The sequence below is a fragment of the Ixodes scapularis genome, unplaced genomic scaffold, assembly GCF_016920785.2.
Source record: "Ixodes scapularis isolate PalLabHiFi unplaced genomic scaffold, ASM1692078v2 PGA_scaffold5__190_contigs__length_132052651, whole genome shotgun sequence".
Taxonomy (NCBI): domain Eukaryota; kingdom Metazoa; phylum Arthropoda; class Arachnida; order Ixodida; family Ixodidae; genus Ixodes; species Ixodes scapularis.
In genome coordinates, this window is record NW_024609880.1 from 90,093,536 (window position 1) to 90,108,520 (window position 14,985).

General features: G+C 44.9%; 1 protein-coding gene across 1 annotated transcript in view; it reads left to right on the plus strand.

Annotated features, from left to right (window-relative positions):
• Positions 1-12,109, plus strand: part of LOC120843585 — an 80,489-nt gene extending 68,380 nt beyond the window's left edge. The window contains exons 4-5 of the mRNA XM_040214990.1: positions 5,103-5,183; positions 11,973-12,109. Coding sequence (XP_040070924.1) covers positions 5,103-5,183; positions 11,973-12,109 — 218 coding nt within the window. The remainder of the gene's footprint in view (positions 1-5,102; positions 5,184-11,972) is intronic.
• Positions 12,110-14,985: the final 2,876 nt, after the last annotated feature.

Sequence of the window (14,985 nt, forward strand, 5' to 3'; positions counted from 1 at the left end):
GCTTCTGAATCAGTGGCGGTCCGTGCAAGCGTGCTTGGGGCAGACAAGGACCAGTACGGTAGTCCTCTGTAAGGTTACGAACATTCCAACCGGATATCGTTTAATGACCAGTTTAAATTGTAAAACCGAGGGCCCTAGTTAAATCTTCGCCTTTGCTTTCCGTGCAGCATTTATGCTTTCAAGTACTGGTGACGTAAGCAAACTCGACAGGCTTGCAAAGACGGAACGACCTTGAGTCGCACGTGACGCAAGCGGGAGTTCATGCTTCTGAAGAGTAAAATGGTCAATTGAGACGGAAGCAGGACTACTATCAGAAGCATGCTTGCAGAGTACTTACGAATAAAACAGCGATCTCATGTAATCCGTGATAGATGCCTAATCCGATTCGGAAAGAACAGAATAGCTTAAAGACAATGTTAAGAATGGAGGTGGTCGCCCATAAGCAGTACTTTGTCGAAACGTGTTCAACATACACAGCACAATAATTCCATCGACTCCGACGAAGAAAACGACCATTACTGAAATGTTGGCATGGGTGTATCCGCCCGTTCGCGACGAAGCACAACGGCCGAAACTGCAACACACGAGAAGCAGGAAAAAACTGAGGAACGCTTTTCGGAAACCGTACCTGTGTGGCCCCCTACACATCACCATAACTTGGCAAGGGGCAAAGACTATGACCCCAGTGAGCCCATCAGCGCTTCAGAGCAAACCACGTGACAAATTTTGTCCAATCGTTTTTTTCCAACGCAGAGCGGTCACGTGTTTCGCTCCACCTCTCTGATTCCCTAGAACAGGCCTTCGCACTCGCTCACAACCGCACGAGGACACAAGATAAGGTAGGGAGGCTTATCAGAAGATGAGGTTAAAGGGGGTTGGACATTGGAGCTAATTTCCCTCTGCTGCTTTGTATAGGCCTCCTGCGCTGCCGCGCCGCGAAAGGGGACTCGTCAAGATTCGCTCTATTATTGTCTTTGGACGTGCTCGTTAATATTTTTGGGTATCTGCGGTGCCGGCAAGTGTTTTCGGTTTCAGCTTTCTGTAGGAAAAAAGCAAATGTATTGAGGAGTGGTCTTCAATAAACAATTTGGTGCCATAGCGCCCTCTATATATACTCACAAAGCCTGGCAGTTCGACGACGGAGCCATTGAGTCCCCGGTTGCAGATTTGAAGCGCGATGATCTGGTGGCACAGAGCATCAAAGAGCCAGTTCTCGGGAATCTGGACGTCAGCGCACAGCTTTTGCAGTGGCGAGGACCCGAAACACACTTCGCCAACAGGAAAAAAAAAGTATACTGTGTTTCGGCGTCTCGCCGCAGCGGGCGCCAGTCATGCGGCTCTCCTCTCATCCGTTGCGTCCTGCACCACCTTTTCCATTTCGGCGGCCGCTTCTTGTGGCGACCTGCCACGCTTTGTTAGTATAGCTATGGTAGTGCAAACTTGAGCGCCTCAAACTGCTACTCAGGTAGAAGCGTGCATGCTCTAGTGCGGACCGCGAGATCACAAAGTACATACAAAAAATTGTTCAGCCTTTCCACTCTCGTGAAGAAGGAAGACCAGTGGAGTTGTACTCTATACACTGTGTGCTTCTTCTTCGTCGTCGTCTGTTTTTTGCCCTGTTTCCTATACGATGAATTCCCCACTAACGCGCCCAACTATCCATTCTTCTATTATAGCTGGAAAGGTTGCGCCATCTACGAGCGACGGCGGAAACCAAACGGGTTGTGTGCTTGCCGCCGTCGCTTATAGATGGCGGTGGCTGTCCAGGTACGTTTGTGTCGACATACACGGACACGATCCTGGCGAACCTATCCCTTAACAGCTCCGCTGTAAAAAAAAATGTTTGAACGCCGTCGAAGCACGGGTCAAAGCTAAGACGCTTAGAGCATGAGACAAACGACGCGGTTTCACGCGTTTCAAAGAAAAACTGAAAACAAAAAGCGTCGGGACGTTAGATGTTTTGGTGTCAACAAGCAGAGGTAAGAATCACGTATACTTTGGGAGGGTGTTATGAATCTGGCACTTTCGATTGTGTTGCGTCATAATTTATTCTGAACTACACAAAAAGAAAATCTCAGCGAAGGTGCCATAAGTAGCGCCAGGTCCAGTCAGGTGAGTTTGTACTACCCGAAATGAGGACGCCACAGTTTGTTCAAGGCTTCAGCGCAAGAGGTCTTCCTCGGGCTAAAAGTAAACAAATTCTGCTTTGCTTATTTTTTTTTTTTTTTAACATCGGATTTGAGGCGGTCAGGAAATAGAAATATCTTGATGGCAAAGCCGATTCACAAAAGACACTCTTGATACTCAACCAAAAACGGCCGCGCGTACGGCAAGTCAGGAAGGCGTCTGCGCGACCCGTCTCATTCTTCACAGATATTAGTAGGACCAAAATGGCATCGGCACAATATTTCCGATCTGAGGCCAATATCGGCGCAATACTGCATGCTGCCTGGCCTGTATATTTCCACGTCTTCGTTCATCTTTTGCCAGCCGAAACAAGTTTTTTTTTTATTGAAGTTGGACTGATAAATCTGGTGTACGCGCGACATGTAATTTTCGGCTCGTGTCGGAGGCAGAGTTAGATCGGAGTTGCAAAAACTATTCTGTAGTACTTTGTAATCTTACGCGACCTCGTGTGGCGATTAATTATATTTTACGTTTGTACCGCCGTACACCAACAACAGTTTCACCAAAGCAATAAACATGAACGTCCATGAAATCACGGGTGTATTCGACTCCATCACCATTATGCCTCTTTCACACCGCGTGAATGAAGGGCGTCAAATTCGTCCGTACACCCTTTTTACACGCTTTCAGACACCGTCGCTACGAGCAGGGGCGTAAAAAAGGCGGGTAAGAGGTGTAAAACATCACACACCCTTCTACACCCACCGATATTCAGAGAGCGTGTAAAAATATTGATAAAGGGGTATTTTGTTCTAACTTACACCATTTTTGCACCCTTTTTACACGATAATGTGTGTTACAATATTTGGCCTGCGAAGTCAATTAAATATTCGCGATGATAGCGATAGCAGCGCAGTATTGACTAAACAAACGGTAACGGCATATACACAGTTCAATAATATTCCATTAAACAAAAATATTTCACGTCTATGTCCAGTATGACTTGGTGTCTGCTTGTCGGGGTGGAATACTTCTGCGTGACTATGCGAAGAGGTTAACCTGAGTGCGTGTGAGCGTGCGTACGTGCTCGAGTTCCTGTGTTTGGCTGCCATACTCCGTTTCACTTTGCCATAGAGGGCAGCTGACGCGTTATGTATACCCCAGCCAATCCAGCGCTCTGATTGTATCTCACTCGCAGTGTCGCTGCGTCTGTTCCGAAGGTCACACGACGCTCCCACAACACAGCATTGGCTTCAATGACTTGTATCCTCTGCGGTGTATCATACGTTCAAAGGTGTAAAAGCAGTGCTACCTAAATAAAAAAAAAAAAACGGACATATATAAAAATCAAAACAAAAATTACAGAAAGATCTATTGGTGGATTCTTAGGGAATGCGCAAGCATGACCCTTGGAAACGCCACACACGTCACCCTTTAAAAAGCGCTAACCTGACTCCTTCACTTTTCTCTTTTGGGTTTCTCTTTTGCTTCTTCTATTTTTGGCTCCATCGTTTTGGCCCCGTTACGGGATCAGCGTTAGGGTTTCCCAAAAGGGTACGTCGACGCCCTTGGATAAAGTCGTTCATATCACTCGTGGAAATCCACACCACTCGTAGAAGGAACCGCACTCATATCACTTGTTGAGTGAACCGCATCCATTGCTTTAACTGCGCACGCACATCAGAGCGCACGCACCTCTACTACAGAAACCCAGACGAAGAACAAGCGGCGACGGCAGAGCGGCAATTGAGCACGTCCACAAAGCCGTAGTGCTGAATGAGAAGTCGTCATCAGAGAAAGGCCAACGCCGGGCAGAGATTAAACATGACGATTATGTCAACGTTCGGCTCAAGCTTGACTCGAAGCCGAGCACTGACGCAGCACTCGTTTCAATCGTTGTCCAACGTTGCTTAATTCGGGAAATGCACAGGTGGTAACGCTTTAATATACAGTAAGAAACGGGTTTGAAGCGGTTCTCGCTTGGTGAAGAGGTCGCCGAACCGATATTTCGAATGCGTCACTGAACTGGAGCCGAACCGCGACAAAGTGTAAAGCTACTGAATGCGAACCCGAATCGAACCGGAATAATAACCGGTTGGACAGTCTGCATGTAATATGTAACTTAAAAGGCACATGCCTTATTAGTGCTTTAATAGGCACACAACTGAAGAATCAATTTTTGATATTCTTCCAAAATATAAGTTTGGCGAGTGCCGTGTTTGGGAAAACATATAAATTTAATCATATTTTCTGTACAACGCGACTTTAGTAAATATTTATAGCTCCTTCGAAGAGGTCGGGACTTTGTTATGTTGGTTTTTATTTGTATTTATAACGCGACACTTTGAAAGGCATTGGGTGCTTTAAAACACAAGGAAACTCAAGAGGCGGCTTGTTTGAGTTAATGAAGATACATCGTGTGGTTAAAATGATCGTTTCGTTCAACCGTGATTGCATTTCGCGGAATAAAACACAAGATACCTCCATAAATGTTCGCGCGGCATGTTTTTTTCTCTAATAAGTATTCAAGCATTTAAAATAACTAAAAAATTTACGCTTCAATGCCATGATATAACCTTTATTTTATATCGTAATCCAGCGAATCGGTAATAAGCATCACGTCATGGAAATCATTTCTTTTGAAGCATATTCGCTAAGCCATTCCCTTTAATCGAGAACTAGAATAATGAAGCGAGGGGAGGTAATACCTTGAGAAGGGGAGGTAAGCTTCAGAAGCGCGCAGAACAAATGTTTCTGAGCATAAAGTACTAATTAGGGATACACAAGAACTTAAGCAACAAAAATAATAAAATATAGAAATGTACAAATATCTCGTCATATGAGATTTGAAGACTTTCTTTAACACTAGGTTCCGCGTATTTCCAGCAAAACGGCTATACTTACAACCAGACTGTTGTACAATTTTATCGAAAATAATAGAACATAATTCAAACGTAAATTTTATACTTTTTCAGATGATGGACTACAAGAACACAAGCTTCTCTACTCTGATTATGACAGCTGTTCAATAATAAGAATAACAAGAAAAACTGAAGGTAAGCTCGTGCATGTTGACAGTCTTGAAAAGCGTTATACGCCTCGCAAGTGGGCTCATTTTCGTCTTCTGCGCATGAGAAAGGAAGTAGCGGTGACGTCAGAACGCCGAGCCCTGATTGGCTGATCGCGACTCCCTATCTCAGCGTCGTCTGCTCCTTTACAACGTCGTCTGCTCGCAACGTCGTCTGCGTCTGTCTTACCTTTCCTAGCCTTTCCGAGAGGGCAGACGAAATAACCCGAGCGGTACGTTGTTTTTGTCTAACAACTAGCAGACGCCCATCAAGGAGGGAAGTCAAAGGACTCACTGGCGAGGTGTCCCGAAGCGTCGAGGTTTGTTTGCTAAGAACCGAGAGTGAGCGTGTTAGTGTCCGCAAGTTCCCTCCCAAATACTTTTTCGCTCCTTTCGTGTGCGGCGAGACCCCTCATCCTTTAACGGCGTCGGCGGGTTGGCGAGGTTAACGTCGTCTGTTTTACGTCTGCTAGTCAAAGCGATGGCTGCTTTACCTTTCCCGCGTCTGTGGGAGATTCACCGCTTTTTCACCGGCGAGAGTCACCGTTGCCTCGGGAAACAAGGAGATAACAAGAGAAAGAAATTGACCTCTTAATCTAAAACTGAGGTCAGCGATCAAAGTATAGTACGGGAAGTGTTTACAATGGTCGCGCGGGCATATTCCATTCAGCACACCAGCCGGTCGTGGGCAGACGGTCGCCGAGTCGCGGAGTGCCTGCTAGGCCTAACTGCCGTGCTCGCTTGGTCGCGTTCGGTGGAATCGTGGCTGTTGGAGCTTTTCCCGGGTGTTTGTGGATCCAGCGTTCTTGTTCGTCGTGGTCTGTTTTAAGTACTTTTTACTTTTTTCTTGCTGCTTGAAGTCGGGACGCGTGAGAAGCGCACGTAGAAAAATAAACGTCCGTGGGTCGTCGCGACCACGACGCAGTCGGCCATGCTGATTTGATCGTAAGAAGTGCGTAAGACAGCTTCGGAGCTGTCGTAGGATTTCGTCGTAACCTACGCGAAACTTACGAAAATTTCGTTTCGTGAATACGGATTTGTTCTTAAGTTATGTCTTACGCACATTTTTGGCGTAAGATCGTCGCCTGCACTTCCGAAAGTCGCAGGAAAGGTAAGACAGACGCAGACGACGTTGCGAGCAGACGACGTTGCAAAGGAGCAGACGACGCTCAGATAGGGGGGCCGCGATCAGCCAATCAGGGCTCGGCGTTCTGACGTCACCGCTACCCCCTGCGCAAGAAGCAGACGAACTTGCCCTCCGCATAACGTCGATATAAAGTCTATAAGGTATTAAGTTGTTCAGTTTGTTTAGAATATACAGTCAACGATTTCACTATATTCAAAGTTATTGTGTGCGCAACAACGTAAATGACCAAGTACAGCGACAATGCGAGACACATAAAAATAAGAAAAGAATAAAAATAGACACGCGCGATGCGTATAAATCGGGCTCGAATATCAACATTAAATATATCTCTTAATTTAAAATGATGCATACAATGATGTCCTTCTAGCTTGCCTAAAACATTCAATTTCCTGGTCAAAAATTTCAAAAGTGTCTTTGTCATAAACAGCATCTTGCTGCCCGTCTACGTTCGTGATTAGGGCACACTGTGTCTCAATTTTGCCTAATTATCATCACTTCCGTGTTTCACTTTGTGTTCGAAACAATACACAATGATCACAAACTTTGTGAGAAATGGCTCTTAACCCTGTAAAATAATATTCGAGCCAATAAGAAAAGAGTAACGCGTGGAAGTCTTATTATTAATTTATTTTGATTAAAGTCTAAATCACTCTCACTAATAATATAAAGAATGCTATAGACGTGTCGTAGGGGACAGGACACCAACTTTCGGTGGGTAAAAATCAATAAAAATCGTATACACTTCTGAGGGACACAAAAGTAATCGCACTTAAAAGCAAGAGTGCATGCAGCCCAGCGCTCACTATCTTGTACAAAATACAGTTTCGCGTTAATCTTCTTTCGTACAAGAGAACAAGATAAAGCAAATTAAGTAGGTGTTCATAATGAAAGCAAATGCACCTGCAAACCCGTCTGTCATAAAGAGTACGTACGAGTCGACGCCGGCACGCTTTTCTAAAATACATTATACTGTCATTCCAGTGGTGTTCCATGCGACTGAGCAAAACTCTAGTTTGAACTAAACTAGGGAGCGAAATAGAATTATGTTAGCTTGAGTACAGCAATTGCCGTCATTCGGGAAATAACGCCTAGCACCTGATAAGGGTCATTCACAATCTTCGAAACGTGCTCAGTAAACGAAAGCCGGTAATGAACAGCACTGCCAGGTCATGAATAGTAGCCGACCTCACGATAGCTGAACCTAACATATTATACAGGTATTCAATTCAGCTTTTCTTGCGGGTATGGGAAACAACATTGGTCTTATTGGCTTCAAGTACCAAAGTAATTTTCAAGCACCAATTTTAAACTGCCTGAACATCGTCTTGCGTCATCTGGCAGTCAGTAGTTGCATGAACTTCGCGATAAATGCTTACATCATCTGCAACTTGCAGCACAAAAATGTTGAATAAGAGCGACCCAAGATAAGACGCCCGAGGCACTCCACTATTTAAAACGTACGAGGTAGAAAAATATTCATTATAACGCACTCTTTTGGCCTTCCACCAAGATAACTTGACAACCAGCTGCAAAAGAAGATAGTCATGCCCAATGCTGACAATTTGGCAACTGACAACTTATGATCGAAAGCTTTAGTGCAATATAAATAAATAGTGTCAACTTAAAACAAGTAGGCAGACGAGCGCGTTAAGAATAGACCTGGAGCGAGGGGGCAAACAGGATGGTCAGACACGAAACTCCGAAGGCAGCTAAATATTTATTTTCCAGACCACATACTTAAATAGGCCCACAAACACTTAAGCGCGATCCAAACCAAGGCGTTTTTGCACGCGCGTAGGTCATGCGCTTCCCGGAAAATGCGTATTTCGTGACGCCGCGCTGATTCCTTGCGCCTTTCTAGAGCGCATAAGAAATTTGGAGGATTTCAACTTTTTCTGAACGCGCACGAAAACGCGTTGTAACGTACTAGGGCGCTCCTGCCTCATATCCTCTCCGGGCCAATCGGTGGAGGGCACCAGTTCCGGCTCCGCGTTTTTTGGCCATGTGGATCACGCGCTCTCCGCTCGCCCGAAAGCGCACTGTCCTGACCAACGCGCATGCTTGTGACTCGGAAAGCGCTTTGGAAACAGCAAATACGTCACGAAATACGCAATTTCCACGCAGCACACGACCTACGCGCGGACAAAAACGCGTTGGTTTGGATCGCGCTTTAGGAGGCACACGCTGCCTGAGGTCACACGACCGTGACGGATAATAACAAAAGCACAAAATACCCCGGCGACCGACAAGAGGACACTAGTTTGTAGGGACACAAAAAATCCCTGGAAGACTCAAACCGCTCGATAAAGGCAAGCAACCGACACTAAGAAACCAACAAGATAAGCACTTCAACCGCACCCCTTCCGCCCGGCCGGCGGCCGACCTGAGAACACTTAGTCCAAAGAACCTAAAACAATCTAAGTGCTAAGAAACGTATTGACTGGGTTGGTACATGCAACGGACGTAATGCTGAAACAATCACTATTCCAGTAAATCATCGACGACTCCTTTACAAGACGTTTATAGGCGTCTCTTTGCTTACACAGAATCTCAGTGTCTTGCCACACAACACTACATTCAACGCAGTGGGACATGTGTTTGGCCAACTCGGAAGCCTCTTTGCGATGTTTAACAGCTCTGATGTGTTCACACAGTCGGTCGTTAATGAACCTAGCAGATTGGCCAACATAGCAAGAACCATACTTTACAGGAATTTTGTAAACTACACCAAGATCACGACTCACTGAAGGTTCCATATGATCCTTACTACAGCCACTCTCTTCTTTTCGCCAAGAAAGAGTTAATATGTTCAGACGAAAATCGGGTTTAAAAATTACAGTAATACCAAACTTCCCTTGCAAGACATTCAGGTTTGAGACGCGTCATGGAAATACGGAAGAGAGACAACCTTTGTTCTTATCAATTCGTCACCTCTTCTACATCATTGGGCTTTAGCAACCGAAGTACAATAGAAGATAAAAAATCACTGCCATAACCAGCCAAGGACAGTCTACGTAGCTGTTTTCCCAACCCAAGATATGAAAATTGCAAGTGTTCCAGGCTACTCCATAGATGGCGCCAGTGCCAGTACGAACACTAGCAGGTCAACTTTTTGTTTAATTAAAAGATAGACGTACTTTAGCGAAAATACAAATTTTTGGCGACAGGGCGACAGCAAATATTGGGTTAACGAAACAGATCTGGGCAACGTTTCGGCCGTCACGTAGTATATAAGCAGAACAAGCCGCAGCCAGGATCCGGACATTTTGGTGTAGGACGTTTCGGTGTATAGGGCGTTTTGGTGCAGCCTGTTTGGTGCACGGGCTTTTCGGTGCGCGGACTTTTCGGTGTGGGACAGTTCAGTGTACATTCTTAGGGTAATTCCGTCAGTCTTGACCAAAGAGCCGATGAGCTCCTAGAACTGTTAAGAAGTAAGCGTTGTCGGATACAGTATTTCAGTTAGAACTAATACTCTCCGAACCGGTGGATTTCCTTCAGAGTCTAAAAGTTAATTCTAGATGTCTGCGAATAGTGAAATTTCAGCTCAAATTGAGTTAGAATCAACTAGTACCTACTATTGGTCAAAAAGCCAAATGTCAGATCGATCACGAATACCACAACTTTTGTTTCGTAAAAAAATCCGCATACATAAAAAAAACGCGTGCGTGTTTATTCCGTTGCAGTCTACGCAGAACAAAGTTGCCAGCACGAATAAAACGGTTGTAATGACAGCACTTAAACGGCAACCTTAAAAAAAGATGAAGACGTTCATAACAAAAAACAGGAGTTATATGTGAATTCTAGCATATTTTTGTCCTGTGAATTCGAATATCCCGAGCAATTGATCCGAACACATCAACAGATGCGAGAAAGCCCGAAAACCCACTGCTGGGCGAGAGATCGTACCCATAGGCCTCAACTGCCTTTACCATGCTCCTCGTAACGGAATGTTTGCAGCGTTTTTGACTGCTTGGTTAAGACGTGTGGAAGGCACGGAGATGTTGATTTCTCTGTATAATACGTCAAGATTTCTTCCTTTCACCGAACGCGCCTGGAAGGAGGAGGTTCAGGGCTATTTTGAAAGTGGTGTTCTGGCTACTTCGCACATCAATTTGACATCTATTTTTATATTCGTAATCCTTGACACCGTATGAAGACGGTTTAAGTGTTACTTCTCAAATTGACAACCACTTCAGTTTCCCTTTAAGACACAGCTGAACTGTTTCAATGGGGTGACATCTTGCGTCACTTATCATAGCACCTCGTTCGTCGCCGCTGGGAGCGACGGGTAAGCGGAAGGGGCCGGTTATGTTATAGCTGGTATCTGTATTTTTATATTAATTTGCTATGTTGTAGGCATAACGACGTATAATAGGTATATAATATAGAGAGGGTGGCTGGAAGTAACGCAATATGTTTTAATTCAAAATGGTAACACGCGTCGTTTACGGGTTTTTGTTAAGCCCTTTCTAAGAAACAGGGAGCATGACTGCTTTTTTCAAGTAACACAATAAACAAAACACTTTCTGTCGAAATGGTATGCTGAAACTATTGATTTAAAAAACGACACAAAACAGGTCTGTAAGGACTATTTTACCGTTTGAACAGCGTTTTTAAATGAACCCAGGTTTCTGCCTCCGGTATTGGTGCATCGAAATATCCGAAAAACCTAAATTCTAGGAATTTGAAGATTGAATCAAATCATTCGGACAATAATTACCTGCGGTGTTGCGGTTCAGACAATCATTACCTGCGGCCTGCGGTGTTGGTGTATTGAAATACCCGAAAAACCAAATTCTAGGAATTTGAAGATTGAATCAAATCATTCGGACAATCATTTCCTGCGGGGTTGCGGTTCGGACAATCATTACCTGTGGCCTGCGGCGTTGGTGTATCGAAATATCCGAAAACCTAATTTCTAGGAATTTGAAGATTGAATCAAATTATTCGCACAGTCATTAGATGGTTAGACTTCGATACTCAAATAATCACCCAACCCTAGTTTGTCCATAGCTTTTGCCATAGTATTCTAAATGCATGGATATACTATATTGCCATTATTGATAAAATACGAGTAAAAAGTTTCTGTATCCTACATAACCTGTATGCTTTTGTTTTGTTATATGTATGCTACATGGCATGTATCACCAACGGTGGCACTCTACTGTAAGACCACGGGATAATTAAGGGCGTCGCGAAATTTTCTCAATAAATGGATAAATGGTGGGAACTCCCATAGACTTTTAGCAATATAACGTATTTGACAATGATTTAGCTCCACTTCTAATTCAGGTAAATACTCTTGTGCACAGAACAGCGGAATGTTATTCGTAATAAAAATAAATTACCACAAAAAACTGTTTGCGTTTATTGCCAGTTTTTAGATTCTGATATATATCTTTACATACCAAAGCTATACGTACTATCATGATTTTCCTTATTTCTTAACAGAAGAATGCAAGCGTTTCCACCAAAGCTTGAAAACATTTCACAGGGACACTTTTCTTTTTTTATATTTGTACTTTCAGTATTTAGTCGGCTGGTTTCTTGACACAATATGCACTCCTGAAAAAGAATAAAAACCAACATTGCAAGAAAGATGAGCAGCTAACCTTCAAATAATATTTTCAGGACTCTTCTGTGACCTGCTACTGTTTCAAGATGCTGCAGACGCGAAACCGCCAAGTCCTTGCAAAGAAAAGTTTAAGGAATATTGCCCAGGAGACAAGGTTGAAGTTTACAGTCCTGAATGTAGGACCCAACAATAAGCTGCCTAAAGTTGCACGTGAAGATTACAGAAAATCTCTGCGTTGCGATCTTCTTGATATAAAATGGCATGCTGGAAATACTGATTCCTTTTCCAACACGTTGACTTTGTATAATCAAACACACTACTCAAACATGTATACAATCGAACTGAGATATCTGTTCCACTTCGCAAATTATTGAGTGTGGGGAAGGACCACGGTCAAAGCTATGTGTATATAGGTGAGGACACACAACACGGCGAAAGCTGCGCTGCGATCGACTAGATAAAGTTATCTCCCTGCACGCCCGAGTATCCTCAGCCGACAGCGTCTCCGCCGTCCAACCAGTGCACCCAAAAAAAAGAAGTGTTTCGTTCGCAAGGCGCTTGGGCCCGCGTTCTTTCCGCTCTGCTTGTTTCGGGGAGTCTGCTCGGACCTTCATGGAAGCTGCAGCTTGAACACAGCGCGGAGGATCTCTCCGCTTCAGCGCCTTCATAGAGATGTTATTGTCGTTGTTTAGTCACGAAACTAGGGTCAATTAAGAAGCAGTGCCTAATACCCCTGTCAGACGGGCTAGTTTAGTGTCACCACAAGCGAGTGCACTTCGCCCTTAGTGTCGTTTCTGTAGTGTGCCACACGACTCCTTCCAGAGGAAGACGCTTGGCTTGGAGTGAGTTTGACGAACTCACTTCGCTCGATCGCGTGCGTGGCCAATAGGAGTGTTTCCACAGTAAAACATAACAACACAGAAACCAAAAGCGTGGCGGAAGTTTTATTTTATAAAGAAAAAGAAATTCGTGAAAGAGACGACATGTAAAAAAATGGCATTGCAAAAAGAAAAAAAAAAGAAAATAGTGGGGTGGACTTGGAGTTTAGGCTGATCTGAATCAAGATTAGCGGAGCGCTGAATCGATAAAAGACGACGACAAAGACAGTCATTTATGGCTATCTTGGTTAGCAGAGAATGATAGAACCTACTTTTGTTTCAGCATGTAACTATTCGAGACAACACGATAATTATTATTTGATTAGGCAGTGTCAGGGCCTCCTCATAGACTTCCGTGGAACGAAGCGGAACGCCAAAGTTGGATATGCTTCGTTCTTTATCTTGACTTGCGATGATCGATCAGAATCATCCAATTGGCATAAAAATTGTTCATTAATGTAACGTTGTTTTAGAGCACAGCTCCTAGGCACCCGTTTCTGGGTTGAGCGGCGTCGGCGTAACCGTGCGTTGCATTAAGCGCTGTTCCCAAAATTACATCACTCGCGACGTTACGTGTGACGTCACGAGGGTAAAATTTTCCCGCTAAATTTTGCGGTAAAAGTTTTTGTTAGTTTGGCGGAAAATTTTTTCGCTAAATTTAAAGGAAAAATTTTACCCGTGTGACGTCACATGACATCACACTTAAAATTTCAGATGACGTGTCATGTGACGTGACACGTCAATTCAGCGGGAAATTTTCCCAGCTGAATTTCGCGGAAAATTTAGCGAAATTTTTATGCTAAGTGGGATGGGAACAGGAGAGGAGGATGGGAGGGTACGGAGGGGGAGCAGCTGGTATACCCTCCCCTTCGTACCCTTCCTCCCTCCTCAAGAGCTGCGCTCCAATTCGGCATTACAGAGAATTGTAAAGGTCAAATTTTTTAACGTGTTTTTATTAAGGGGTATCGGTGGCCGAGTGGGCTAGCGCCCACCTGATCAAAGTACGTGGAGAGAAAGCTCGCGCTGGAGAAGGAGAACCCAGTGATCCTGAGCTCAATCCCCAGCCCTGCTTGAAGAACACACTTCCAATGAAGTGAGTTCGGGGAGCACACTACGCTCGCTCCGGTAGACCAAACGTGTAATTTCGATAGCAGTGTTCAAAGAGCCAAAATAATAGAAGAAATTAACGCTGCGGTAAAATTAGTATTATTTTGTTGGAAGTAATATTAGATGCGCACTTGTTTCCCGTTGGCAGGAAAGTAGAGCATTGTAGAAAAACAAGCGGCTAATCTAGTTTTCAGCCTTGGCACCTGTGCGGCGGCCAGCGACGGCCAGGAGGCACCTGCAAGACTCCACCAGGAATCTGAAGGTGGCAGGAGAGACGCGAAAGGCTTGCTTGAAATAGAACTCGCCCAAATGGGGCAAGGTGTCTTCGAAGCACCGATCGTTCCTCTGGGAAGTTCACCGTTCTCGACTAATCACGGGTAGGTTGTCGGTCATGAGAGCGGCTATGGTGAAGGCATTGGCCTGCAGCTGCTGATCGATGTCACTTGAAATTCTTGCCTGTGCGTCGGCATCCAGGTCCAGCTGCCTCTTATCTGAGAGGCGTTGGGCACTCACGGAGAAAAGTGGCCCAACCACGCGCTTCCAGTGCCCAACATAGCGGATATCGCCCTCCAGCTCGTCCTCCACATACTCCATGACGTTTCATTGTGGCGAGTGGCGAGTGGCCGAGTGGGCTCGCGCACACCAGCTCGGAGCACGCGGAGCGAAAGCTCGCGCTGCAGAACCCAGGAATCCTGGGTTCAATCCCTACTTCTGCTCGTTTCGATCTATTAGCCCCGTGCGCGACCGAAAGCGTCGCTGTGGTCGGCCTTCCACGATTGGCCCAAAAGCTGACTATGACGTCGGAAAGGGTATACAATCGACGGAAATAAGAGGAATGAAAGAACTTTAATTTCGACGGTGTTGTCAGTGTTGCTTTGAGAGCGCAATGATTTCAGACTTCCACCATGCTATTTACAAACACCATCGAACTTGTTGTTCGCAAGGTAATGACGTCACAAGGGGGAACCATAGGAGGGCGCCACCAAAACATCTCGCCGCTAATACTCCGTTTCACCTTATGTTGTACCGCAGACAAGGCACGAGCTCATAGCGTTGGGAGCTACTCTTAACGCACGAGAGCTTG